Source organism: Scomber scombrus, chromosome 21, assembly GCF_963691925.1.
Source record: "Scomber scombrus chromosome 21, fScoSco1.1, whole genome shotgun sequence".
NCBI lineage: Eukaryota > Metazoa > Chordata > Actinopteri > Scombriformes > Scombridae > Scomber > Scomber scombrus.
The window spans coordinates 20,510,350-20,537,152 of NC_084990.1; the positions used below are offsets into that span (position 1 = coordinate 20,510,350).

Consider the following 26,803-nt stretch of genomic DNA (forward strand, 5'->3'; position numbering starts at 1 on the left):
AGCTTTTTGTGTGTGTCACATATCAGTAAACCGATTATCTTTGGATTTGAGACTGATAATCAGACAAAAACAAAAAAAGAAGATATCTGAAGACGTCACCATGGGCTTTAAGAAGTTATAAAGAGTATTTGTCACTATTTCCCAACAATCTAAAACATAGATCAAATAATTGTCATTAATTGTGATTAATTGATAATGAGAATAATCATTAATTGCTACATTAGTCAAAATCAGATGTTTCAGTAAAGAACCCTAAAAACATGTTTACGTTCTATTGATGTTGCATTTTAGCATTGATAGCGACATCTGATCAGAACCAACGAAGGATTTTATCATTTAACTGGAAACACTTGTTTGTCTTTCCAAAATAACGATTATTCCAACTATCGATGAATCTCTCAACTAATCATTTGGCCAATAAAAAAACATCAGAAAGTCCAAAGTGACGCCTTCAAGTGTCTTCTTTCATCTGACCAATGGTCTAAAACCCAAGATACTCAAGTTTACCACAATTTAAAACAAGAAAAAGCTGAAAATTGTCACATTTGAGAAGCTGGAAGCATCAGATGTTTTATTTTCCAATGACTGACTAATCGTTGCAGCTCTAGCAGAGTTTATTTTTGCCACGCTGGCGTTGCGTCACTATGGAAATGTTGGTTGGTCGTAACCATGTTGTTGATGTGGTAACCATGATGAAGGACATCCGCTAACCTTAGAAAAGTAGTAAGCAGTAAATAGTCAACTAAATCTAGATGTTTTCCTAAACTTTCCTAACTCGACTTTAATCGGAGCATTGTCTCGTAGCATTAACGTTTTTAGCACCGATAGCGACATCTGATCAGAAAACGCTTCAATGTGTTGTTCTGGAATGCAGGGACCAACGAAGGCTTTTATCATTTGATTGGAAAGTCTTGTTTTGTCTTTCCAAAATGACAATTATTCTAATTGTCTCATTTTATTTTCTCGACTAAACATTTGGGCCATTAAAAAAACATCAGAAAGTCCAAAGCGACGCCTTCAAATGTCTTGTTCCGTCTGACCGATAGTCTAAAAACCCAAGATACTCAAATTTACTACAAATCAAGACAAGAGAAAAAGCAGAACATTGTCACATCTGAAAAACTGGAAGCAACAAATGTTTTATTTTCCGATGAGTGACTAGTCACTGCAGCTCTAGCCAAGTTTATTTTTGCCACGCTGGCACTGTGGGAACGCTGGTTGGTCGGCCAGCTCATCTCAAAGGTGTTGGATGGGGTTGATGTGCAACGGCAGCAGAGTTCTTCCACACCAAACTGGGGGAAAACCATTTCTTTATGGGTGTCAACATACTTTTGACAAACTGCAGCAAAACTAATGAATAAAAATCCTGATCATGACTCCTTCTTCCTGCTTCAACATTAAAATGTATAAATTTAACTGTGGGGGGAATATCAGATTTGCAGCGCTAGTTTAAATCACTGCACAGTCAAGAGAGAGTCGGTGGAGAGGAATGCAGGGCTGGTTTCTCACCGAGAGCTCCTCTGATTCACTCTGATTCACGAGCCAAACATCTAATAAAACAAGCAGCCTTACAATCAGTGTGGCTTGTTTTACAGCGAGTATTTGTCTCTGCTTGTTGCCCCAACTCGGATCGGCGGTTTACTGGGCAAGATCCTGGAAGAGATGATATGTGATGACAACATTCCACCTCAAACGAATCGAGACGTTTACTCAAACATGCTGCCAGGAGTTGGTTGTTTTTTCTCTCTAAAGGTTTGAGATAATGCACAAAGACGACCACAAGACTTTCCCAAAAACGCAGGCTACAGTAAAAAACCAAGAAAGATAATGTTTCAACTTAATCTCCTCGTGGTAACTTATGATCCACGTTTTCAAGAAGTTTTCTCTCACATTTTTGCAGCATTACAGAGAAACATAAAAGTGGGTCAAAGGTCGAGACTGATCTAAACGTCTTCAAACTAAGCCAGATGAGTTTGATTCCCCCTGGTATTCAGTTTCAGTGTGGCCACCGTCCACATCTCAGAGATTTTAATCTAAAACTCTCCAGAGACAAACAGAAGTGACCTGCCAAGTTATTTTTTTCTTTTCATGCTTGCAACACCCCCCCCCCCCCCCCCCCCCCCCCCCCCCCCCCCCCCCGCCCCTCTCCTCCCTCCTGATAAATCATCTCCTGACACACAAATGTTAAAACAAGATGATTCTGGCTCAAAGTGAGTCTTCGGGTCGGACCAGGAAACCTTTTAATAACCAATCATGGGAAGGAAGGAAGAAGCGAACAAGATAATCTACCCGACTCGGTGACTCATGATTAATCACTCGGTCAGAAGGCTGAGCAACACTGGTTAAATGAATCGACTCAAATTATCTCGATTGTTTCCAGCTTCTCCTTTTTTTTTTTATACCAACAAAAACTGCAACTGTGCTGTGCGTCTCTTAAAAACTGACTGACGCTATTGTGTAAAAAAAATGTGTCACTCGATCCGGTTCAGAAGTGACAGCAGTTGCATATTCACACCTGTTGCACTGACATCACCTCTGACGAAGTCTTCACAAAGGATGATGAAACTGTTAAAAAGCAACAGGAAGTCATGCAAGGCTTTAATTTGTTCCCTTTTTCCTTTTAATCACACCCAATTCTCTACTTCTCTAATTTTTAGATAAAAAAAAAAAACAATGTAAGCTTATAAATGTTAAAACTGAGCTGGTATTTCCCAATCCTTTGAGCTCCACTTGTTATATTCAGATGTCTAAATATTTAACAATTCCACTAAAGAGACATTTACCCCCCTTAAAGGACAGGTTCACAATTTTTCAAGTGTCTTAAAAGTCAGTCTGTGTCCATATAAACAGTGAGAGGTTTTTCCTCGCTGTAATCATTCCTCCTATTCATGCTGACTAATAAAAGATCTCATTCTAATGTGCTTTCAATGGAAGTGATGAAGGGCAACATCCAGTATGTCCACATAGCCATTTAAAGGTTTATGTGAAGCTTATATGAGGATTCAGCTGTCTGAGTTAGTCATATCAAGTGTATATCTGACACATTTACAGTCGTTTAAGCATCAAATTCCTTCTTTGTGTTTCCCTGTTTCCCTGTTTGGTAACAAAAAGAGGGACTTTGGCTCTAAAAAGACTGTAAACGTTGAAAGATATCTACTTGATTTGACTCATTTGGACGGCTGAAGCTTCATATTAGCTTCAGATCAACCTTTCAACACATTTTTGGAGGACTGTGGATCAGTTTGACCTCCATCACTTACACTGTAAGTACATTATGAAGGGATCTTCTAATGGTCAGTATGAACAGGAGGAATGATTACAGCAAGAAAAACAGGTTTCAATCTTCATTCGGGCTCCTGACTGATGTTTTAAGACACACTTGAAACATTTTGCACACGTCCTTCAAACTCTGATTGTTTCATTTAAATTCCTGTTTGAAAACCAGCATGACGACAATATTAAATATTTCCTAAAAAGGACATAGAAAAGTGCAAAAAAAGGCAATTTTTTTTTTTGCATTTTTTTTGTCTTTTCTCTCCCATTAATCATCTCCGGTCTCCTCATATTTAACTGGTGACACTTTAGAGTGCCTCGACCCCTAGGTTGGGAACCACTGGACGGAAATACCTAACTGAGTATTAAGTAGTTCCACCTCCAGCAGCGGACACAGTAACATCTTACACATTGATGAATCAGTATTAACAATCTAATAATGCCATGTAATAGCTCAACAGCCACCATTTGTCTGCAGAGTATTTTTTACTTTTAATACTTTTCTACTTTTACTGAAACAGGAATTCAAATTCACAGGATTTATGAATGGAATATTTTTACATGAATATGTGTTGGTACTTTTACTTAAATAAAGAATTAGAATATTTCCACCTCTGTAATAGTTTGTCCATCAAAAACACTCTACATATGTTAATCATCATTCATTTTAAGACAGATTTTAAGGAACAACGTGCTCACGTATAAGAGATGATGTAACTATGTATTTAAATCCAGTCTGGGTCGGGCTCTGACTTTTATTCTGTTTTCTGTTGCTTTAATCTTTTTCGGCCAAATTTCTGAATCATGTGGTTGTAAAATTATATAAAAACAACAATCTGAAATTCACCAGAACAGCAAACCAAAAGCAAAAACCATCAACAACAGAATCATGCCAAAGTCATTTTATTTTTATTACCAGGCAAACATTTGATCTTTATACAATGAAAATTCTAAAAATTAAACATTCAGGGACGAGTTTAAACCATCAAATGGAAACAAATGACTCAAAAGGAGGGGAAAAAAAAAAAAAAAAAGACAAAAGGAGTTAATTAAATACCAAACAAAGAAAAACAAAAAAAAAAGATCCATTGCACTTCCACTTCATAAATACAACTCAGAAGTTTAATTTCTTTCTGGCCTGAAGTTCAACACCCGACAGTGTAACTGCAGTACATTCAATCATTCAGTCTCGTCTGTCAGCATCTCTGCGCTCGCTTCTCTTCACGTCTTCGCTGGTTGACTGCACTGAGACGTTTTTACAGAAACCAGGTTCTCACACTTCATGAATAAAGCTGTGTTCACGTCATGCAGTGTGTTAAAATAACAAACCGTTGTGATCAATTCATTGCTGCAGCTCTAAATTGAGTGATTTTTTTTTTCCAGGCAGAAATTTTCAATCAGAAATTTAGAAGAAGCTTTTTGGGCTCTGGGAAATGTAAATATGCATTTTTCACTATTATCTGAGTTTTAATAGACAAAAAAATTAACTAAATAATTGACAAAATAATCACCAGATTAATCAATAATTAAAACAATAGTTAGAGGCAGCCTTATTTATGAGCGTTATCAGACTCAATACTGTTAATGATTGCAGGGTTGATCATGTGAAGGTTAAAATGAAATTTCAGGTAAATTACTTTAAGTTACTAAGTGAGAAATGAATGTACATTTTTTATTAAACGCTGTTTCTGATACATCAGAACTTTCATGTAAACCTGAACTTCACAGCTGTAATTATTATTTATTTATTTGTTTGTTAGTCAGTAAGGGATCGTGTACAATACTAAACATAAATGTTGAAATTTGATGTATTTCAGCAGTAAAAACATGTGTAGACACCTGAATGTTGACATGACTTGGTAAATAAATCCTATTTGACTTTAAGGCTGCAACTAACAATTATTTTCATTATAGATTAATTTGCAGATTATTTTCTTTATTAATTAAAATTGGGGTTTTTTTTGCTCAGAAAATAGTGACACATGCCCTTTATAAATTCCCAGAGCTGAAGGTGACGTCTATATAAAATTGCCTTGAGCATAAGTGCAAAAATATTTAATTTCCTATCACAATCAACAGATTGTCACACTGGAGACATTTTTCCTTTAAAGAAAAGAAAAAAAAAAAAAAGAAGGAAAACTAATTCACCGTCTCTTGATTCATCATCTCATCATTTCAGCTCTCTGTGTGACTTGAACGCAGCGGAAACCACTCCGGTGAACAGTGATGTGCACATAACTGAGACAACAGAACCTCAATCGTATCTACAGGACAATTAAAAAGTATCGACATGGTATAAACATAATGGCCAGCCACTTCTGTCACATTTAAATCATGATAGATCCTCACTAAGACTCCTGCCTATGATATTTATATATATATATATGTATATAACACTTTATTTAAAAAGAACAAAAAAAAAGAACAAAAAAAAAACATTTACATATATCTAAACCCCAGAATGATTAATTGTAAAATATATCAAATTGAACATGAGTTTCTGTCTCCTCGTCTTGACTGTAAATCTTGCGACAGTTCTGGCAGCCTGGTGCGACTCTTTACAGAAAGGATACATGGGAGTATCAAAGTGCTGTTTGCTTGATTGTAATTTCCTCCTTTACCCCCGCCTCCCCCCTCCCCTCCCCTCCCTCCACCCCCGAACCACTTCCTCTGTTTTCCTTGTATGTCACGAGGTTGAGCAAGTTCCCATCAATGTTCCTGTCCGGCACTCTCGCTCCCGTGTGATGAATCCAAAAACCCTCCCGAAAGTCCGGTGCTACAGTTTGCTCGATTTTATTTTGCAGTAACAGTAGAAATCCGCATCGTTTGTTTGTTTGTTTTTTGTTTTTAAATATTGTGCGGAAAAAAAGGAGAGAAAAAAAAGGGTGACACAGCTTCATTGTTTTCTCATATAAAAAAAATTAAACTTTCCACCATTAAGACGAAGGGAGCGGACAGACACCAACTGAGCATGTGCGTAAATGCCGTCTCTCTTTTTTAAATTTTTTGTTGTTTTTTTCTTTCTTTTCTTTTTTTTTTAAAGAGAATATGTCGAGTCCATGTACAAACCTGTACAACGTTTTACGGCTCTCGTACACTCTTAACAGCTTCACAGTCCATAGTAGTGTTACTGGGAGCACAGGTGGGGAGGGATGATGATGATGGAGAAGGAAGAGGAAGACGCAGAGCTTACGCGTTTCGCTTTTTTAATTTTGACGTGTGGGATTCGTATTTCGTCCAGCTCCAGTCTTGGTCCTTAAATTAAAAAAAAACAAAACAACAACGAGGAGTTAAAACGTTTGAGATGAAAAGCTGAAATATCTTGTGAAATAGGTTACTGCAGGTCATTCTAAGGAAGTTTCACTTTTTCACATTTGGATGTTTAAAGTTTTTTTTGCCGAACACTTTATTAGGAACACCTGTGCAATCTTAATGAAACCCAATACAACACCTCAGTGAGTTTTACATGCATTTAAATCTGATTTATCTACCATATAAACAATGATCTGTTTTTTACAAGTATCCATGTAAAAGAATAGCGCAGAGCAGCTGGATAAAGACAGAGATTTGCTACACAGAGCGATGTGTCCTCCTCATATTTCAAATAGTCGCATCCAAAGTCTGACTAAAACTGAAACTAACACAAAGCAGAAGTTTGAATAAGTCGGTTTTCAGCTTTGGTTTGTTATATTCAGACACTTTTGAGCTGCTGTCTGTCTGCTCTGACACACACATTTTTAAAAAAGCAGCGTCTTCTATCACTCATTGTTAAAATCGGGGAGCCATACTTTTTAAAATAGTGTTGGTAGTAAGAGAGAAACATGCATCAACCAGGTTACTACAGTGCTACAGTTAAGCACCTTCCCTGTAATCTGACGCCTGCACGTAACTAAGCAGGATTTGGGGTTAACGAGGTAACGTCAGGTTTTAACTCTGAGTTTTCAGTCCCATGATGGTGGCTCACATCGCCATGGTAACTCATGCTAACAGACGTCATCAGCCATAAACTGTTTTCAAACTATTTGCATCTGTAGCAGAAACAGTTGGCATTACTTTTAAGTTTAAGTGACATTTAAAAAGTTGTTTTTTCATCATTTATATAAACAGCAAAGATTACTCTCTCTATACTTCAGTCATATAATAATTCCTACATGTATTTTAAGCCTTATCGTACTTATAAGACTAGTATATATATAGACTATTTTTCAGATTTCACTTTGTTGAATATGACTTCTTTCTGTTTCATATTATATGTGCTTCATTCATAGCTCCGATGATGTCAGTCGTTTTAATGAACAACCTCGCCTCTTTGACATGAATTCACTTGTAAGCTGGAAAACCCCCGAGATGACTGAGCTGGTTAATAACCAGTACTACGAATACTGGTTATCTAGACGGCCGATGTTAGACTCACTGAAACCAGCTTCAAAATGATGAGTTTGCCTCGTAGTGCAGGCCTCTGGTTACTTTAAATGCATGTAAAGGCACTGATGGTAAGAAAGGTGGTGATTTTATGTATATGTTTATTATTAAGGTCGTAGTGGGTGTTGGTAATGAACTGGAACGCATTACTCATATTTAGCCCTCTTGATGTGTGTTAATGGGTTATGCAGCCTGGCAACACACAGGCGTTCATGTATTTGACAAAAAACAAATCAAAATAAAAGAAACTATGAAGGTAATTTGATAACATTGCTGGGAAAAACTGACATTTAAACCATTTTTCAGTTTCTCCAAAGCCAAACTTGACTTGAAATCAAAGCTTCAGCATCTAATCTGTTTGTTTTTGTTGTTCTCAATAAAAACCCTTCATGAGAAATCCAGAAGAAAGCAGTGAACTCACCACTATGCTATTGGCCTGTTCATCCGCCGCCTCCTGCATCAGACTTGTCAGCTGACTGAGGTACTTCTGGTTCTCCTGCAGCAGGCGCGGGGCAGCGTCACTGTGGGAAAGGAAGCACACACACATGAGACCTCCATCATATGTACAATGGGTTCAGTATGTTACAGACTATAGACTAACGCCAAAGGGGGAGAAAATGTACTAACCTAAACAAAAATGTATACAAGTATTTACAGCACACATGAAGCCTGAATATATATCACACTTTAAGACTCATATTCAGTACAAACACTTGAGATAAACCAGCAAAAAAAAGCTCTTTGTTGAAGTTATGAAACATTATAATAGCAGTATTCCATCATTTTGGAGCATAATTAAATTGATGCTGCACTTCCTATTTTCTTGGGTGCATAATTGTGTGTATTTAAAAACCAAGCAGTAGATGATCTGAGAGCTTGTGAAGGATTGTAGAGAGTCAGAGCGATGTAAGCCAGTCTCCAAAACTCATTTAGAGCTTTAAAAACAAGTAAAAGAAGCTTAAAATCTTTTCTAAAATAAACTGGGAGTTTAATAGTGTAGCTAAAACTGGGGAAGTATGCTCACTCTTCCTTGTTTTGGTTAAAAGTCTAGCAGTGTAATTTTGAATGAGTTCTGACTGCTTTGGTCCAGTTAAAAAAAACATCACTGCAGTCGTCCGATCTGTTAGAAATCAATGCATGGATAAGTTTTTCAGCGTCTTTGTGGGATAGGAACAGAAGGAATAGTATTTTGGCAATATTTCTAAAGTGATAAAAAAAACCTATTTAGTCACCTTCTTTAAGGAATAATAAAAAATGATAATAATAAACTTTATTTATAAAGCACCTGTCATACAAGGGATGTAGCTCAAATTGCTTTACAGAGAAAAATAAAAATACAATAAAATAAAACAACAGCAAATAAACAAAAAATAATAAAATTAGACTTGTAAACTTGAACTTGTAAAAATTAAACATTTAGTAAAAATAAGTTAATATGACATGAATTAAAAGCCACAATAAATACATATCTTTGCAGCTATTGTTTAAAAGTGAGAATTAAAATTAAACTCAGGAGTAATACCTGAATATGTTACTTCTGATTTAATCTTAGCAGCATGGATTTATAGTAGTTCATGATGACGACAGGTTTTATCATGTTTTATATGAACATGAATGATGCAACAATCAACTCTGAATCACAGGATTTCCTTACACTGACTAAATAAAGAAAGCAAAGTGAAACTAAAATGATGACAAGTTTCTACAGAAATAAGTACAAATACAGCAGAATTCAAAATAATTGATGGACTTAAATCATCCCTCCAGTTCGTTAGAAAACCAGTAATAAGCTGAACTATAAAAAGCTACACAGTTGGTTTTAGGTTAAATTCACCTTCACTGTATGTGGAAGGTTTAAGCAACATTATCATTCATTTGGAGTCAAGTTTCTGTCCACCTGATGAAGCTAAGTCCAACATTCACTCTTTTTTAGCTGTTAAATGTTTCACTAATTTCATTTACTTGACCCTTTGTTTTGTTTGTGTTTATAACTCCTGGTTCTTGTCTGTGTCCTCGTTTCCTGCACTGCTGCAACGTGTGAATTTCCCCTCTCGGGATCAATAAAGTCTTATCTTGGTCGCCAACTGTGTCTTACTGTTGTTTGGGTGCTGAACAGGTAGAGAACAGTGGCTTTATAGAGCTCCTTCTGCTGCCTGCGGTGTTTGAAAATAACACTGATGAGAGCCTTGAGACTGAACCAAAACAGTGAAGATGCCAAAACAACGAGCGGAGAGAAGCTGAGACGCTCTGAAGAGTCGAGGGGAACTGTGGAGTCAGGTGATTATTCTGTAATCACCACCAGAGACGCCTTTCACTTTACATACAGTCATTTAACCCACCGTTGACGTAAAAATATTGATGATAGCTCACTTTAAAATGGGTTTATATTTTCCATAATATCGATGTAGGAAATTACAGTGTGTAATGTGTTGGTCGTAGTGATGACTCTGCAGCTCCTCTCAGCTTTCTGGAGCTTTATAGTGAGTTTCAGTTCATTGTTTCTCTGTCTGGCTGCAACTTTACTGTTTTGGTTCACTCTTACCGCTCTTATAGCATCATCTACACTACCTACACAATTAGCTGAAGACTAGCTGGTGAACCTAGTGAAGCATTCAGCAGCTAAGGAGCCAGATATTTCCCTTCAGGAGTTTGTAGAGAGTAAAAACAGAGCTAGAAAGAGAGTGAATATTCATCAGATGGACAGATACACGACTCCAAATGAATAATAATCTTGCTCTGTATCTGCTGGATGTGGAAATAAACTGTTTCAACTGCTAACAAGTTAATATGTTCACACAACTTGTTTCTGCTGCCCCCAAGTGGCCAAAAAAGTAAAAAAAGTTAATGTATAGTTTAAGTTAGATCATCCTCTTAAGTCACCGCATGAATGAATGAATCACTGACCTGTCATTGGGCCCAGGTAGGGAGGTGAGAGGATGCGGGGAGCTGACAGGTTGAGCCGACTGTGACCACTGAGAGACCTGCAGCAGGTTGGACGACTCGGGACTTGCAGCGATGGAGTTTCGTGACGAGTTCTGAGCCTGACAGAAATGAGATGATGTCAGCTTCAAGTTTTAATTCAAACTGGTGCTTCAACAGACTGAGACAACATGTGGAGAGGAGTGTACAGGAAGAGCTTTTAAAATAAAGGTAGAGTACAAAAGATTTTCCTAAAAAACAATAATGTAGAACAGGGATGTCAAATATGTGCCCCGTGGGCCAGAACTGGCCCGTCGGGGGTCCAATCCAGCCCACTTTCTTTCCTTCCTTCCTTCCTTCCTATTTTCCATCTGTCCTTCCTTTCCCTTCTGTCCAACCATCCTTCCTTTTTTCCTCTCTTCTTTTCATCAGTCTTTCCTTCCATATTTCCTGCCTGTCTTTGTGTCCTTTCTTTCCTATTCCCTTTCCCTTATTTCCTTCCATCTGTTTTTCCTCCCTTTCTTCCCTCCTTCCTTCCATCTTTCCTGCTTGTTTTGTTTTCCTGCCTTCCTTCCTTCCTTCCTTCCTTCCTTCCTTCCTTCCTTCCTTCCAGCCTTTCCTTACTATCCCCTTTCCATCCATCCTTCTTTCCTTCCTATTCCCTTTCTCTTCTTTCCTTTCTTTCCCCTTTAGCCTACTTTCCCTTCTTTCCATCCTTCCTTCCTTCCTAATGGTCCGGCCCTCTTGAGATCAAACCTGACCGTATGCGTCCCTTGAACTAAAATCAGTTTGACCCTCCTGATGTAGAAACTCATACAACAGAAATCCGTCTCAATCCTCACTTATGACCCACTAGAAATGTGTGGTGATGTATTTATTTACAGAGACCTTCCCCTCTGCCTGTGTTTTATTATTACTATTTTTTTCTGTTTATGGGCATCAAACTTTGGTCAGTGGGTGTGTAGCTTCTAGCCAATAACAGCACAGAGAGAGTACAGCTCGTTCCCATCGCCACGTCGTCAAATATCACCGCTTGACGTCTGATTACCGCCACGAGGCATTCTTTAAACGTCTGTGTGACACAAAGCTACAGAGATATTGGATGACGGGTTGTTGTCTCATCATCATCTCTCTGTGTTTTTGGTGTGAATCAGTGTTTCTCCTTCCGTGTGCAGTCGGTAAGTTTGGACGCTCTCACGCTGATCAGAGAGGCCGCAGCAGACTGCATGGTGCGGAGGTTTGGGTGTGTTCATCTCTGCTTTATAACAAAAACCACCTTCAAACAATAATAAAAATAACGTTTCATTTTTCTGATTCATTGCTTTTGTTCTCTCTCTCTCTCTCTCTCGCCAGGGAGACGGGAGCCAACTTTGAACGCTGTGTGTTTATGAACAACAATTCCTGCGTACTATACATTTAATAAAGCGCCCCCACTGCCACCACTAACATTTCAAACATGAAGCCCGTCTTAACTCCCGATATGAAAAGCTCTCACTATAACTATGTACTCCAGATCTCATTTTCTCTCTAGAATAAACATACTGTCTTTCTCCCACTAAAAAGGAATGCAGGCAGCACACCCTCCCGCTGCTGTCTGCGTGTTTTTCGGTAAGTCAGAGGGGCCCGAAGTCTGAGGAGGTAACAGAGAACAGAAAGTACCGCAGCTGGGGAGAAAACGCTGACACGCAGTGCTGACCTGTTGAGCTACAGCAGGAGTTTTCACAGCCTGACACTGATGTGAAGGTGTGAAGTTATATGATAAAATTACTGGAACTGTGTTATCATGATAATCCTGTTACCTGAAATGCTTTTATTAACCTTTTTCTGATTGTTTTCTTCTTCATAACCCACCTTTTATCATATTTATCTTCATCACATGTTTTATTATTTTCTTTTCTTCTAATCTTCGTCTTCCTTTTAATACTCCACCTCTCACTTCTGGTTTTACCCACTTTATTTTGTGGTGCCTTCATTTAATTAATCTTTTAATTATCTCATCATATATATTATATATATTTGGGTAGTTTTAACCTACCTCTGGTGTTTCATGAGCGTTATCATAGTGTTTCCTCAGTTCCTGTTTTTATTGACTCATCATTTATTTCTTCTTTGTTTTTTTACTATGTAAAGCACTTTGTGTTACATTACTACATATGAAAAGTGCTATACAAATAAAGTCTGATCAATTGATTGACTGATATTAGTACTAAACTGTAGGTAAATTAATTCACCCCATGATTGGTGGAGATTTTATTCACTGAACATTCGTCTGTATGTTGAAGTTTTGTTGGACTCTGCATAAGAAATAATATAAAGAAGAGTTTAAAGGTTGTTCCAAGTTAAAGACAGTTAACTGGAAATTACTTTAAATGCAGCTCAGTGTCTACATAGATCAGATTCTATGCTCCCATTTGTTCATTTTTCTGGATGAAATTGATCGATTGATTTATTACCAGAGTAGCTCGAGCTCGGCAGGAGCCTCATTCTCTGTGCCGTGGTTATTCTACACTGATGCAAAGTTACACAATAAAACTGCTAATAAAGAAAGGCAGGAGCTGTTCCGTGTTCACAATGTCTAAAAAAAAAAAGACGATTATCACAATAATGGAAACGGTTACTGTCAGTATGTTTCACTGCGCTATATTGTAAAAACAGTATACTGACATATCTCTCACTAAAGCCTCCCTTCAGACACAATTTAGATTCTGAGCATTAGTAATGAAAATAAGCAAGCACAAATCACTTACACAGGCGATTTTGAGTAAATGCCAGAACTCTCTCTGCCTCTTGATCTGCATCTGCATGACCGTGTTGTCAGCGTCCTTGATGCTCTCGAGGGTTTTCTCAATTCGCGGAAACAAGTCAATGATCTTCTGTTTGCTTATCAGGATCTTACTGTTGGGAAGAGACAAGGCAGAGCAGACCTTCACTTATAATATTAGCACTGTGGCTCACTGAAGCAACAAATGGGTTGTGTTTTTATACCAGAGAATACACTAAATGAATATCAGTAACACATAAAGTGGAGGAAATAGAGAAGAAAAGCTGAAAATTGTCAAAGAGTAAAATAAAAACCCTCGGAATGCCTTTGAGGAGTGTTGGACTTGACTCTTACCTGAGATGTGTGTACAGATCTTTGAGGACCTTGTCTTGGTTCTGGACCGTCTGAATGATGGCCTTCACCATCTCAGAGCTGTCGCTGCTCGTATCTGGCTCAGGTGCTGGTAAAAAAAACAAAAAAACAACATCATATAAAGCACTGAACACATGTTTCAGTTTGAGGAAATTATTATCTAACAAAACATTTTGACTCATGATAAATGATGAATAAATAAATGTTTCTTACTTTTGCATTTCATCTTCAGTTGCTTGTAGAGCTCAATCGCCTTTTCTTCTCTGCAATACGATGAATTGGTCAGATGTAAATATCTACCAAACTGAGTTTTAAAGTCACTGCTGCAACATGCTGACAGCACATACCTTTCACTGTTACTAAACACTGATAGTTGTTTACTTAACAGCATGTTTAAAACTTTTACTGCAGCAAAGAGGAAGGTTTGTTTATTAAACTCTTCTAACTTAACAGTTTGGTCTGAGTCAGAGGAGAGTTGGTCAGCATTTCCTCTCACGCAGAAAACATTTCGAGTGACTCAAAATGCATCACTCCTCTCATTGTTCAGATGTGTCGGGGGCCAGAAGTGACAAAATAAACACAGGAAGAAAGTCCTGAAGAAGTTTCTATTATACTAAATATCAATGACGGCAGGATTAGTCCAGTTCAAGTCTATCTGTCATAAGGGTGAAAAAAGTGCGATCTGTTTCTCACAAACGAATGTTTCTCACAAACCAATGTCACGTCCTTCAAATACTTTGTTTTGTCCACAATCTGAAAATATTCCGTTTTTTCAGTTGCCATAAAATAAATACCCCAGAAAATATTAACATTTGAAAAGTTGAAATGAGAATTTGGAAATGTTCTTCTTAAAAAAATGACTGGTAACGATTAATTTATTATCAAAGTAGTTTGCAGCTTAATTTCATACCAAAGTGATTAATCACCTAATCGTTGCAGCTCTATTATGACGTTCACGCTGATAAACTAATTAACTCGTTTCAGCTACAGCGAGCATAACCTTTACTTTCAATCAAGAGAACATGAAAGAAAGATGGCTGCTGATAAATAAGCAGATATCATCATGTTATAGTGAACGGACTCAGTGTTGCATCTCCACAGGTCAGACCGCCAATTAACACTCACAGCTGCTCCATCTTGTCTCCTTGGCGACGGGCGTAGGGGCTCCTCTGAAGTTCTACGATCTCCGAATGCAGAGCCATGATCTCGTCATCCAGATGGCTCACCTCCGCCACCTACAGGACAAACCAGGAATCACATGAGGACTAAACACAATGATGATTTATGTTGGGGTACTTGTTGAAGGAATGTTTTTTTTACCTGTGCAAAAGCAGCTGCTCGTTCCTCGTTCTCCTGCCAGGCTTTCAGCATCTTTTCAGAAGCTTCGGACAAACAGACAACTCATTCAAACAAACTATAAGAATAGGCCCATATATAAGCTTTATTTATCATTATTATTAAGAGTCAAATCTAAACAAACAGTAGACTCACATATCCCATAGTGCATTTGATCGCTGTACTTCTCGAGGTCGTACTGGATGCTGCTCTTGAAGAAGTCCAGCTTGGCTTTTAGCTGCTGTGAGAAGCCGAACATGCTATTTTTACACCTGGTCAGGTTGGTGTTGTAGCGCAGGAGACTCAACCTGGAGGGGGAAGAAGGAAATAAAAACATAAAAATCGACACATGACTGACACACCTTCCAAAACACCAACAAAGGGACTTTGTTATAATAATAATTATTATTATTATAGGTGTGATTTATATAGCGCCTTTCACAAACCCAAGGACGCTTAATCATGACAAGAACCGCAGTGTATAGAGAAAACACAGGAAGCTTTCTTTAAGTCTTTAAGTCTGATAAAGTCAAATAAAGTCTGATTGATTGATTGAGTTAACTTACAAAATTGTCTTAGATTGTTTTTGTATTGTGGAGGAGAAAAATGTCTCTTTGAGTTTTACCGACATTGATTTTGTCTAAGTGAACTTACAAATATAAGATATGAACCTTCTTATCTTACCTAGCATGCTGGACTACCTATGACCTAATTTCTGTCCAGATAGGATAGCAGTGACTCATGAGAGTAGAGCAGCATATGTCGTCTATACTAGAACAGATTTGGAGTAAACAACATGTAAGATTTTGCCTTCGTGACTTCCTGCACAGACAGGTTCTTTGACAGTAAATGTAATGTTGTTTTGTGGTCATGATATTTCCTCTTTTTTCTTTTCTTGTTTAACTGTCAGGTCATTCATTCCTCAACAAGACTCTGAATAGCACACAAGCAGCATTATTAATCAGTTGTAGGCTATGACTTGTTCTGGTTAAACTGTGAAGTTGAGGTGAATATTAAAGGAACAGTCAGCAACAAAATGTAAACCGAAGTGTAGTTTTACTTCTTAACTTTGACGGGACTTTTAATATAAAAGACTAACAACTAAGGGCCTGATTTACTAAGATCCCAAATAAAGTTGAGTTTGGCAAATCACAATGCGTGTGCTAAATAACATATTTGCATTTTTTCCTCTCTGTATTTTGCACACTGGGGTTGAAACGCCCCATATTACATATTCATTATGGCGAATGTACTAAATGGACAGTGTGTATTATCTTGCACAGTTGAAAGACGCAAGCCTCAGTGTGCCGCGTAAGTTGATCAGCGTGCACATTTTTTTGCGGATGATGGCGAGTTTGCACACGTTTTTACACACGCAAACCTTTAATAAATCAGACCTTACATCTTTTAAAGCTGGCAGCAGGACTACGTCTCCCCCTTCTGGCAGTGAGAATAAAAAGGGGGTGCTCTGACACATGCAATGACACGTGGGACGCTCTAATGTGCAAATCAAATGACAGGCCGGTGAAAACTGATATGCTCTGACGATCCACCTGCCCAACTGAATGTGTCCCAGTATGCCTGATGGCTGGTAAACCAAAGGCTGTAACCTACTGTAGCGGCTGTAAAACGGTCACACAACCCCTGTGAAATGACTCATTTCACTATCAGAATAACTCATAACGACAACATTTGGAAAGTCTAAAAAAGCTGCACGATTAACAGCCAAACGGCCAACGTGGAAATGTTGTGCCTGACATGAGATTTATAGACTCTCAGATTCACCTGCCAGTGATGTGCTTAATCAGCATTGTGTGAACTAGTTTGAAAAAGGGCTTAAATGTAATGATGAGGTTTATTTATATGTCAAAGTTCTGAACAACAGGTTTAACTTTTCTGATGCTGTTCAATTTGTTTAATCTAAATTAAAACAGATATATTTGTCTCTGTCCTTTCATTTGAATAAGACTCTACCTCATGATATGACAGATTACAGAAGTGTGTCATGTGACTCACATAGCGGCTCTCTGTCCTTGGAAAAGCCTGCTGTAGTCGTCCTTCAGGCCACAGATGTAGCTCACTGCTTCGCCCCAAACCTTCTTCAGCACAACCAGGGGCAGCTGCGTTTTGGCATCTTGCACTGCAGAGTTAAAAACAAGGTTCAGGTTCACTACGCAGTGTCAAAACAGAGTGAATTAGGTTTTAAAGGATGGGACAATAACAGATATTTATCTAAAGTTAAAGCTACAGTTCTTAAACTTAACAGAAACAGGAAGGAGAGAGATGAAATATCTGTACAAACTAATGAATCATGTGAGCTGTCAAACATATTTAAACTGATGCATAAAAGGTACATTTAACAGTATATCTGGCAGACACAACTTGAAATAAACTCACCGATAGTGTTGACTTTATCAGGCAGCTGTCTGGCACTGAAAGGGCCGGAGTACTTAGTGATGCTCTTATCAAACAGGTAGACGATGTAGCTGTCCCACCCTCTCTGCAGAGGACAGAAGAAAATCACCACTTAAACAGACATGTAGACAAGTCTCTAAATGCACATACTGTGAGTGTGGTATGAATCATAACATCCACAAACGCAGCTTTTTCTGCATCAATTTGTTTGTTTTTTTCACTTATTCCTATCCTTGTAATGTTTCCAATGGGAGACTATTATTTATCATAGATAACAACAGGACATGAGAATTGGAGGATGACAAAGACCAGACCAAGCATTCAAATAAGGAATTTAGGAGGAAATGACAGTATTAAAAAATGATTGAATTTGCTTTTTTTGTCTGTAATTTCTCTCTCTCTTTTTGCACAGGAGCAACACCAGAGTCAACTTACCACTCCATCCAGGACACACTGTGCAGCGGGTTTCCTGGGGTCCAGGGACACTCCCGTCTCCTGCAGCAGCTCCTGGTTCAAAATGTCGATCTTGGTCTCGGCCGCGATGCGTTTCTGCAGACTGTGGAGACTCTCTTCCGGTGTCAGCTCGAAGGAGTGGACCTGTGCTGTGGTCATGTTCAGGATGTGGACCACCTGAAGGCACAGAAGCAGAATATTTTAAGCGTCTACTGCAGAAACGCAGCATCAACTCCCATCAGTTAACAGAAATGTTGTGTATCATAATTTGTAATTTAACGGCAGTCATTGAACTTCAGTCAGCTCATATTCCTACTTGTTTACTCATCCTCTGATCAGATAAGAGTTAAAGCAGTTTTGTCACCTTTTGTTGATTAGACAACATTTCACATTTGAGAACTTCAGCTTCTTTTGTGAAAATTGGAAAAAATGTTGATAGAAAAAACACTTTTCTTATCAGTGCTGACAGTCAGGTATCATATCAGCAGTAATACAAAATCCAGCTTTTAAAAATACCCAGCCCTCGTGATGACCGTCAGCATTTTCACAGCATTTTTAGAAATGAAAAGAGAAGAGCAATGTGCTAATGATAACTGCTGACCCAGATACAGCAGGCTCAAAAGCAGTGATCAAAGTGCTGCCGGTTACTCACCTTCATATTCAGTATCTGTTCCAGCACTTCAAAGCACAGCGGCTTCTTGCTTTCTGTGTTGACTTTGCCTCCTCTGTGGACCGGATCCCACTTTAACATCAGCTGAAGCAGCGCCTCCATCGTCTCCAACAGCGTCCTATTTAACATCCATTTAAACATGCAGTCAAGGAGAGAAAGTAGCAACGACCAACTGTTCAAATGCTGGAGTCATTTTTTAATTACTACAGCACAAGTTTAAAGGCTCATAAATACAGTTTTAAGTTTTCATATTTACAGAACAGCTTCTCATATCTTTTATGGTTTTAGCAGTCACATCGTCCTAACCTGCTGAGGTTGTTGGGGTAAGGGAGATGTGTGGAGAACCTGACTTCTCCATTCAGTTCCTCTACAGCCATGATGTCTTTTGGACCTTTATTCCGCACTTTGCTGGCCCTGAGAACAGGAAGAAACAGTTTAACGGTGGATAGTTTCACATCTTAAAATGACTTGATTATAAAACATACAATTATTAAGTAGTTTCACAGAAAGAAGATTAAACATTGCATTCTTCAAACTGGACTTATTGTGGCTGTGGAAGACACAGTTACTTATTCTCAGCCAACACTGACACTTGTAGATAAGATACGATATACAAATTGTACAAAACCACTGTAAATACTGATACAAATACTTTAAACATCTCTAGTCATCCAAATATGTTTCCTGTGAAATTATGACAAATATTTTGCCTCGCTACAATTCCAAACTGATACTTAAGCTGTTTAGACTTGGAGCATGCAACTGTATATTTCTTCTTCAGATTGTGAATCAGTCATTGTTGATGGAAGTCTTAAACTCTGCCCCTGCTATGTTGCCTCCAGACGTTACTGCATACCAATCTCATAACTCATGTAAATGCAGGAAACAACTGCAGTGGTGTCATTTCAACAGTTATTTGTTTCTTGACTTTAAGGAAGAAATCCTGCAGGTGTGTGTGAGTGAAACTACTCTTAATGCTATTCAGTGCTGTATAATGGATTTTTTTTTAAAACATGCTTTTATTTGAGAGCCTTTCCTGGTTTTATTAGTTTTATATTTTCCATGAAATGCTTTTATCTCCTTTAAATGATGCTTTGTCTATTCTTGCTTTTTCCCCCACTAAATTTAATTAGTTTTTACTCATCAAATTGTTCTCTTTTATAAACACAAGTATCTTATGATTTGTGTATTTTGCGTCCTTGTGAAGCACTTTGTAACTTGGATTTTTAAAAGTGCTCTATAAATAAAGTAAGTCAAGCCTCAAATATGCTTTATTCCTGCAAATGACGACTATCTGATGAAATAAAACACTAAATGTGCTTGATTTCCAAGTCAAAACATTTCACTTCTCAGAATCAGAATCAGCTTTATTGGCCATGTATGTGTTTATGCATAAAAGTAGTTAGACTCCATTTTAGTGGCTCTTTGAGAGATACACAAGCTGAACAAAGATAATTTAACATAAATTCATCACTGCTATGTTAAAGCAGGTAGATGGGAAAAATAATCTAATCTATATTTAGGTAAAACGTTTTCTTTAAACATGACACAAATAGTGCAAAAAGGTGTGTGAAAAGTGAAAGGAGGTCTGCTAAAATAAATATTGAATGGTCAAAAAGAAGTGATGAGTTACATTGTATACATGCAGTTAAGTGGTTATGTGTAATAAAAACAAGTATCAGGTAAACTTACCACTGCACAGGTTGCAGGTTGTGCAGGAAAGGACGGAAACCACAACTGCATTCAAATATCATAGTGCCAAAGCTCCAGTAGTCCACAGTCACAGTGTACGGCTTATTCTCAAACAGCTCAGGAGCCTGCAGAGAATAAAAGCATCACACCATTATACATTTCATCATATTAACAGCTTTTTAAAAATAATTTTACACCTGCTTTTCAGTTACAAATCAACACAGCTAAGTATCATTTCTATATTTAACCAATGTGACAGCAGGAAAGGATATAAAAGGATTTAAATACATAGATTACATAAAGTTGGTGCATCTGAGGATAAAGTTATAATTGCTTGTTTGCTCAGGCTTACCAAGTATTGCAGCGTGCCAACAAAGGAGGTGCACAGGCTGCCCTGGTCCAGGTCTTTAGCGTAGCCCAAGTCAATAATTTTGTGAACCAGCTGTACAAGAAGAAGTAAATATAAAGATTCAAGATGCACAAACAGAGCAAGCAATAAAAATAAAAAATAAAAATGTGTCAGTTTACCTTTCCGCTAATATCTTGCAGCACTATGTTTTCAGGTTTAAGGTCTCTGTGTATGATCTTGTTTTCGTGCAGATACTGGATACCAGATCCTAGAGCGGGAAAAAATGAGTTGTATGTGAGTGAAGGACGACGCTCTGAAAGAAGAGTCTGAATGAAAAAGCCAGAATAACGCTGGACTCACCGACATCATTCAGTAAGGAGAGCACTTCACTTTCTTTCAAGCCACAGCAGTTTTCAGGTTTGCTCAACATCTGCAAACACAGATAAATGAATATATTATCACATCTTACCACCTTAAATCTATATCACATGCTGAATAGACAGCTTTACTGACATGAATTAACCTCAGTTAACATGAAAAATCTACTGAATATGGTTCAGTTGTGGGATGATTACACGCTGTGATTGTGTATATTACATATGACATGCAGCATGTGTTGCCGCTTTATCTTTTGCACATCGTTTGACCCCAAATAAAGAAAGCGAGGGAAAGTAAAAAGAACAAGAGATAAAGGGAGAAAGAGAGAAATAGAAAGCATGCAGGGGAAGCAGGAGGGAGAGCATGTGCACAGACAGAGGAGACAGAAAGTGAAACTTAACTTCTGATCTGTGACTATTTGATGTAATTCGGTGTAATCGTGAGGTTTAGCACTGAGTTGTATGACTACTACACTGCAGACTGGAGTCCCTGCTAACAGTGACAGATGACAGCTGCTTTATATGACGCATGTTGAGTAAACTTGCGTCATAAGAGCGTCACTTTTTCTAAAGAAGCCAAAATACTAAAATCTTAACTGTTGTCTAAACACAACAAGACGTACAAGATGTGATTAAAATGCAATCGGGAACAAAACAGGATAATCAGGGCCAGCCTTCAGGTACTTGACACTCATTTCAGTCTGCATCATGAAAGTTTCACAGTTTAACACCCGGCTCTAACTGTGAGATGAGAGTTTCGGATAAATGTAAAGTCTTCCTTCTCATGAGTCCCTCACCTTCCTCAGGTCTCCCCTGGAGCAGTACTCCATGGCCAGCAGCGGAAGATCATTTAAGGCTATATGCATCATCTCGTCCGGGACTTCTCTGGCTGTCACAACGTTGATATTATTTAACCTGAGTGAGGGAGAAGGAAGAGTCGTGACTACTTTATTTTTAATTATTCAGATTTTGCATGCACCGCTACAACAATCATATTTCATCCAACTAAATAGAGCTCCACCTTTTCCCCCTGCTGCCCTCTGGAAGGCGATACAGGCCCTTAAAAACTCACACTTCTAGTTTCCTGGCAAGTTTTTAATCCAAACGCCATCAGAGAACTAAACTGAATATCAGGTCAATAAGTACAACCCTGTCCTGTACACGTGCAATAACATCATGATCATGTGCAATTCATCTGAGTGCAATATAACTGAGTACATGGACTCACTCTGCTTTTATACCTCTGCTTTATGACATTTATCTGTAGTTTTATTTACCTTTATGTAGTTATGTTCACCTTACGGGTGAATTGAATGTCTGTATCTTCCCTTTGGTACTTATCAACTTCTTATACTTATAATATCATGACGTCAGTGTATGATGGGTAGGGCTGCAACTAATGATTATTTTGTATTACCAATTAGTCTGTCAATTATTTTCTTGACTAATCAATTAGTTGTTTGATTGATAAAATGTCAGCAAATTGTGAAACATGTTGTCCACTGTTTCCCAAAAGCCCGATGTGACATCAAATGTCTTATTTTGTCTTGACCAACAGTTTACAACCCAAAGATATTCAGTTTACTATCACAGGAGACAAAACCCCCCGAAAATATTCATATTTGAGAAGCTGAAATAAAAAAATAGTATAATAATCAGCTGATTATCTAAATAGTTGTCAACTAATCGATCAATCGACTCCTCGTTGCAGCTCTAATAATGTCTTTAAATCAATGTGCTATAAAAACAAACTGTCCCCACAGGAAGAAAATGGGTCAAAATGAGCACAAACTTTTTCATGATCTGGATTTCTCTGCTCCATCTGTCCTTGTTTCTTGGTGTCAGCTCAAGACGGCACATTTTCACAGCTAGTTTCTCATTTGTTTCCTACAAAAACAGACAGAAATCCCATTATTACATAATTACAGTAAAACAATAGCAGTGTGTGTATTTTTGGAGAAGCCATTTCCTATATTTCTTCTTGTGAAACGTCTAGCTAGACTTTATTAATTCCAAAGGTTAATCAGTGTAGGGCATGAAGTGATGTAGTTATTATGCTGGTTAATATGTGTGGAGTCCCCTTCTTCAGTGGTGGAAGAAGTAGATCCAATACAGTGATGTAAAGATACTCCATTACTAGTAAAGGTCCTGCATGAGTCTCACTTAGGTGAAAGTACTGCAGTATTATGAGTGATGTAGTATGCAGTATTACAGTAAAAGTAGTGCAGTATTATGAGTGATGTAGTATGCAGTATTACAGTAAAAGTACTGCAGTATTATGAGTGATGTAGTATGCAGTATTACAGTAAAAGTACTGCAGTATTATGAGTGATGTAGTATGCAGTATTACAGTAAAAGTAGTGGTTTGGTCCCTCTGACTGATATATTATTATATATGACATCATTAGATTATTAATAGTGAAGCATCAGTGTTAGAGCAGCATGTTACTGTTGTAGCTGCTGGAGGTGGAGCTAGTTTACACTACTTTATTTACAGTTAGCTAGTTTAGTCCAGTGGTTCCCAACCTAGGGGTCGGTGAGATGATTAATAGGAGAGGAAAGAAGAAAAAACAAAGCTCTGATACACAAATCAGTTTTCAGTTGTTTAGAATTTTTCTCTAATGATTGCTGAAATATTGTATCAGAAGAAGCAGCTGTAAACAACTCAGACATCTGAAATATGACCCCGACTACACACTCCTTTTTGTAAGACGTCAAAAGAAATCTCTAACAATGTCTTGTATTTTTAAAGCTTGTCATATTACCAATTGTGTCAAATCTTCATCTGAAAAGTAACTAAAGCTGTCAAAAAAATGTAGTGGAGTAGAAAGAACAATATGTCCCTCTGAATTGAAGTGGAGTGGAAGTATGAGGAAGCATCACATTTAAATACCCAAGTGAACTATACATACTTGAGTAAATGTACTTATTTGCTTTCCACCACTGTGCTTTTTCCTCTCTGAATAAAGTGTGTGCAATAATAAAGTGACGTGTGCATTCAGAGGGTTACATGGCTCCACACTCACATGATGCTGGTAGAGGTAAACATGAGCAAAGCCTCCCATTCCCAGCCGCTCCTTCAGCTCCCAGTCGCCGCAGCTCTGGCTCTGCCTGAAGGGAGGTTTCTCCATTGTTGTATCTCAACCTGGACCAAAGTGTGGAAATTACTCTCACATGACAGCTGCACGTAACCACAGAGCTGCATTTAATAATAACAACAATAATAATAATAATGATAATAATATTTATGGACGCCTCCGCAGGTCCACATCAACAAAAAACAAAACAAAACAAAATAAAACACAAGACAATACAATAACAAGACAATATAAATATATACAGAGTTAAAGCAGATGCAGACATGCGTTCCAGTGCTTCCAAAAACAAGAGGAGTATTTTGTGTCACTGTGTGTAGGCTGGGCAAATGCCATCATTACTTCATTTTTTGATTAATTTAACCGAACCATGAATCAGTACATTAACTTCCTAAACATAGCATAAAGGGGTGGGGACATTGTTAAAAAACAAACATGTGACTTTAGCATTAGTCCATCTTGGAAGTCTAAGCTGAAATCTAAATGCATCATTGTTTACAACCTGAAGCTTTCTTCATTTTTGCTTTGCTGTAATTGCACCAAAGATGGGCTTAATATATAAAGTGGAGTACAATATGCTTTAACCCTTAAACAGGCGATGTGCACCAGGAGATAAAGACTGGTTGTTCAGTTGTATGTGCCTTGAATTGGGACAACTGGATTGGTAGAATTGAAGCTTTTGGTCAGTCTTTACTTTGATATAAATGATAAAATCAATTTAAAAACTACTATTAATGACCAGGGAAAGCAAGAATGTATCACCTCTCATTCAATTGTTTACCATTATGAGCATTTTTATACCTTAATAGGGGCAACATATCCTGATCCTGGTGGAGATACAACTAAAATCCTTAATATATCAAATATTTTTAAATGTTTGACTTTGGTGCAATTAATGAGATAACCAGTAGCATCAAATTTTGTTTAAGGGTTAAAAAGAGCTTGTCATTTTTGTTGTATGTAAATTATGTTAGGTTTCTTTATTGGTCTCCTGTGGGAGAAATTTGTCTTGGACACAGGGCAGTGCTACATATAATAATATAAAGAAAACATATAATAAATAGGTAGTTAAAACAATGTAACAATGTGCATTAGTAAAACAAAAACAACATACCAGAAATACATACATACATACTCATACGTACATACCTGCATACATACCCACATACATACCCCTATGCAACAGTATATAAACCTCACATCATACACAGTTACCTCCTTCGTTCTCGTTCATCCTCCGTCAACCGCTCGTTAAGGAGCTTGACTGAGAGAGGGATGAACGAGTGTTTGAAGCGATTGTGCTTGCACAGAGAAACCCTGTCCCTCCTCCCTGAGTTCAATAGTTCATATTCTGAGGACATGACATGTGATGTGTCGGACAAAATGTTGTTTGCCTGCCTGATGGTGGCCTGCTCAAACAGATCTTGTGGAGTGAGTGGGGCAGTGCCGTATTCACCAGGATATGGATCTGATATTTAGATTTGACTGTAAGGTTTCCAAACCAGCAGGTGGTACCGTACCTAAGTATGGACTCAATGGATGCACAATAAAAAAAATCATAACATTTCTACAGACACCAAGTAATCGGGAGTCGTCTCAGAAAATGAAGGCGCTGGTGGATTCTGGCACAAACACTTGCCACCTGTGTGTCTATCAATGTGCACACCTAAATATCTGAAGGAGGTGACCAATTTAATGTTGTTACCATTTATGGCCACAGGACTCCTGCTGTCACCCGCTGACCTGGGGTCCAACAGCATCTCAACAGATGTTAATATGCAGTCTATGAGCATCACATCAGTCTACAAACAGCAAGCAACTTTATGGCTACCTGGGTTGTATTGTAATACTGTCATGCCTTGAATTGCTATCTCATCATAAGTCATTTGGTGCATTCCGTGCTTTTTTTTCTTGTTTTTTGTTTTGTTTTGTTTTTATCTTATTTATTTTCTGTATTTATCCGCCTGATAGCATTATCCTTGGGTATGTGCAGGGTGGGAGGGGGGAGAGTACCTATTAATGCATTAATAACTATTGTTGGTGAAATGCGATAACTGAAGCTGTACGAAAAACTAATAAAAAAATGAAAGAAAAAATAGGAGCTGTCTTTATATCATCCCTACACATGTAAAACTACATTACATAACATTTCATAGCAGTGCATTTTAAAAAGGCATTAATGGACACCAGCTGATTGCGTTGTTTGAATGTAACCCAGCTAAATAGAGCTACATGGGGAGTGACTATCACCTGGAGCTGAACCAAGCTAATGCCAGATTTTCAACACGACTATTGCATGTAGTCAGTTGTCAAGATTAGTGACGATAACAAATGTGTCGACATATTTAACTACAGGTAACGCGTTTGAAGGTTATTTTATGCTGTCTACATGGTTACAGCTAACAACATAAACTCTACTGTGCCACCAGGAAATAGACGGGGCCCATTCACTAGCTTTCTAGCTTTAGGAAATGAAGCTTTTTTCGACACTAGTTACGTGACGTTTTTTAGACTGATTTTTCTCGCTGCGACTTGCTGGGTAAAAAACGCGTTTTAGAGACTTACGTGTGGCTCCTATGAAGATGTCATGAGCAGTTGTCGGTAGATGTGGTGCCGTCTTGTTGTTTTCGGGTCAGTGCAGCACCGTGAGAGTGTGTACTTTCCTGCGTG

At 38.0% G+C, this 26,803-nt stretch overlaps 1 protein-coding gene across 1 annotated transcript; it reads right to left on the reverse strand.

Annotated features, from left to right (window-relative positions):
- Positions 1-4,697: 4,697 nt before the first annotated feature.
- LOC134003298 (inhibitor of nuclear factor kappa-B kinase subunit alpha-like) lies at positions 4,698-26,797 on the reverse strand. The gene is made up of 22 exons (XM_062442446.1): positions 26,699-26,797; positions 24,065-24,183; positions 22,831-22,925; positions 21,836-21,953; positions 21,022-21,091; positions 20,841-20,929; positions 20,665-20,754; positions 20,313-20,437; positions 18,927-19,034; positions 18,603-18,738; positions 17,933-18,127; positions 17,480-17,582; positions 17,099-17,222; positions 15,239-15,390; positions 15,068-15,129; positions 14,873-14,982; positions 13,961-14,010; positions 13,730-13,835; positions 13,362-13,509; positions 10,600-10,736; positions 8,117-8,216; positions 4,698-6,528 (listed from the first exon to the last, which is right to left on the reverse strand). The coding sequence occupies exons 2-22, from the start codon at positions 24,167-24,169 to the stop codon at positions 6,463-6,465; spliced, it is 2,289 nt and encodes a 762-aa protein (XP_062298430.1). The 5' UTR covers positions 24,170-24,183; positions 26,699-26,797; the 3' UTR covers positions 4,698-6,462.
- Positions 26,798-26,803: the final 6 nt, after the last annotated feature.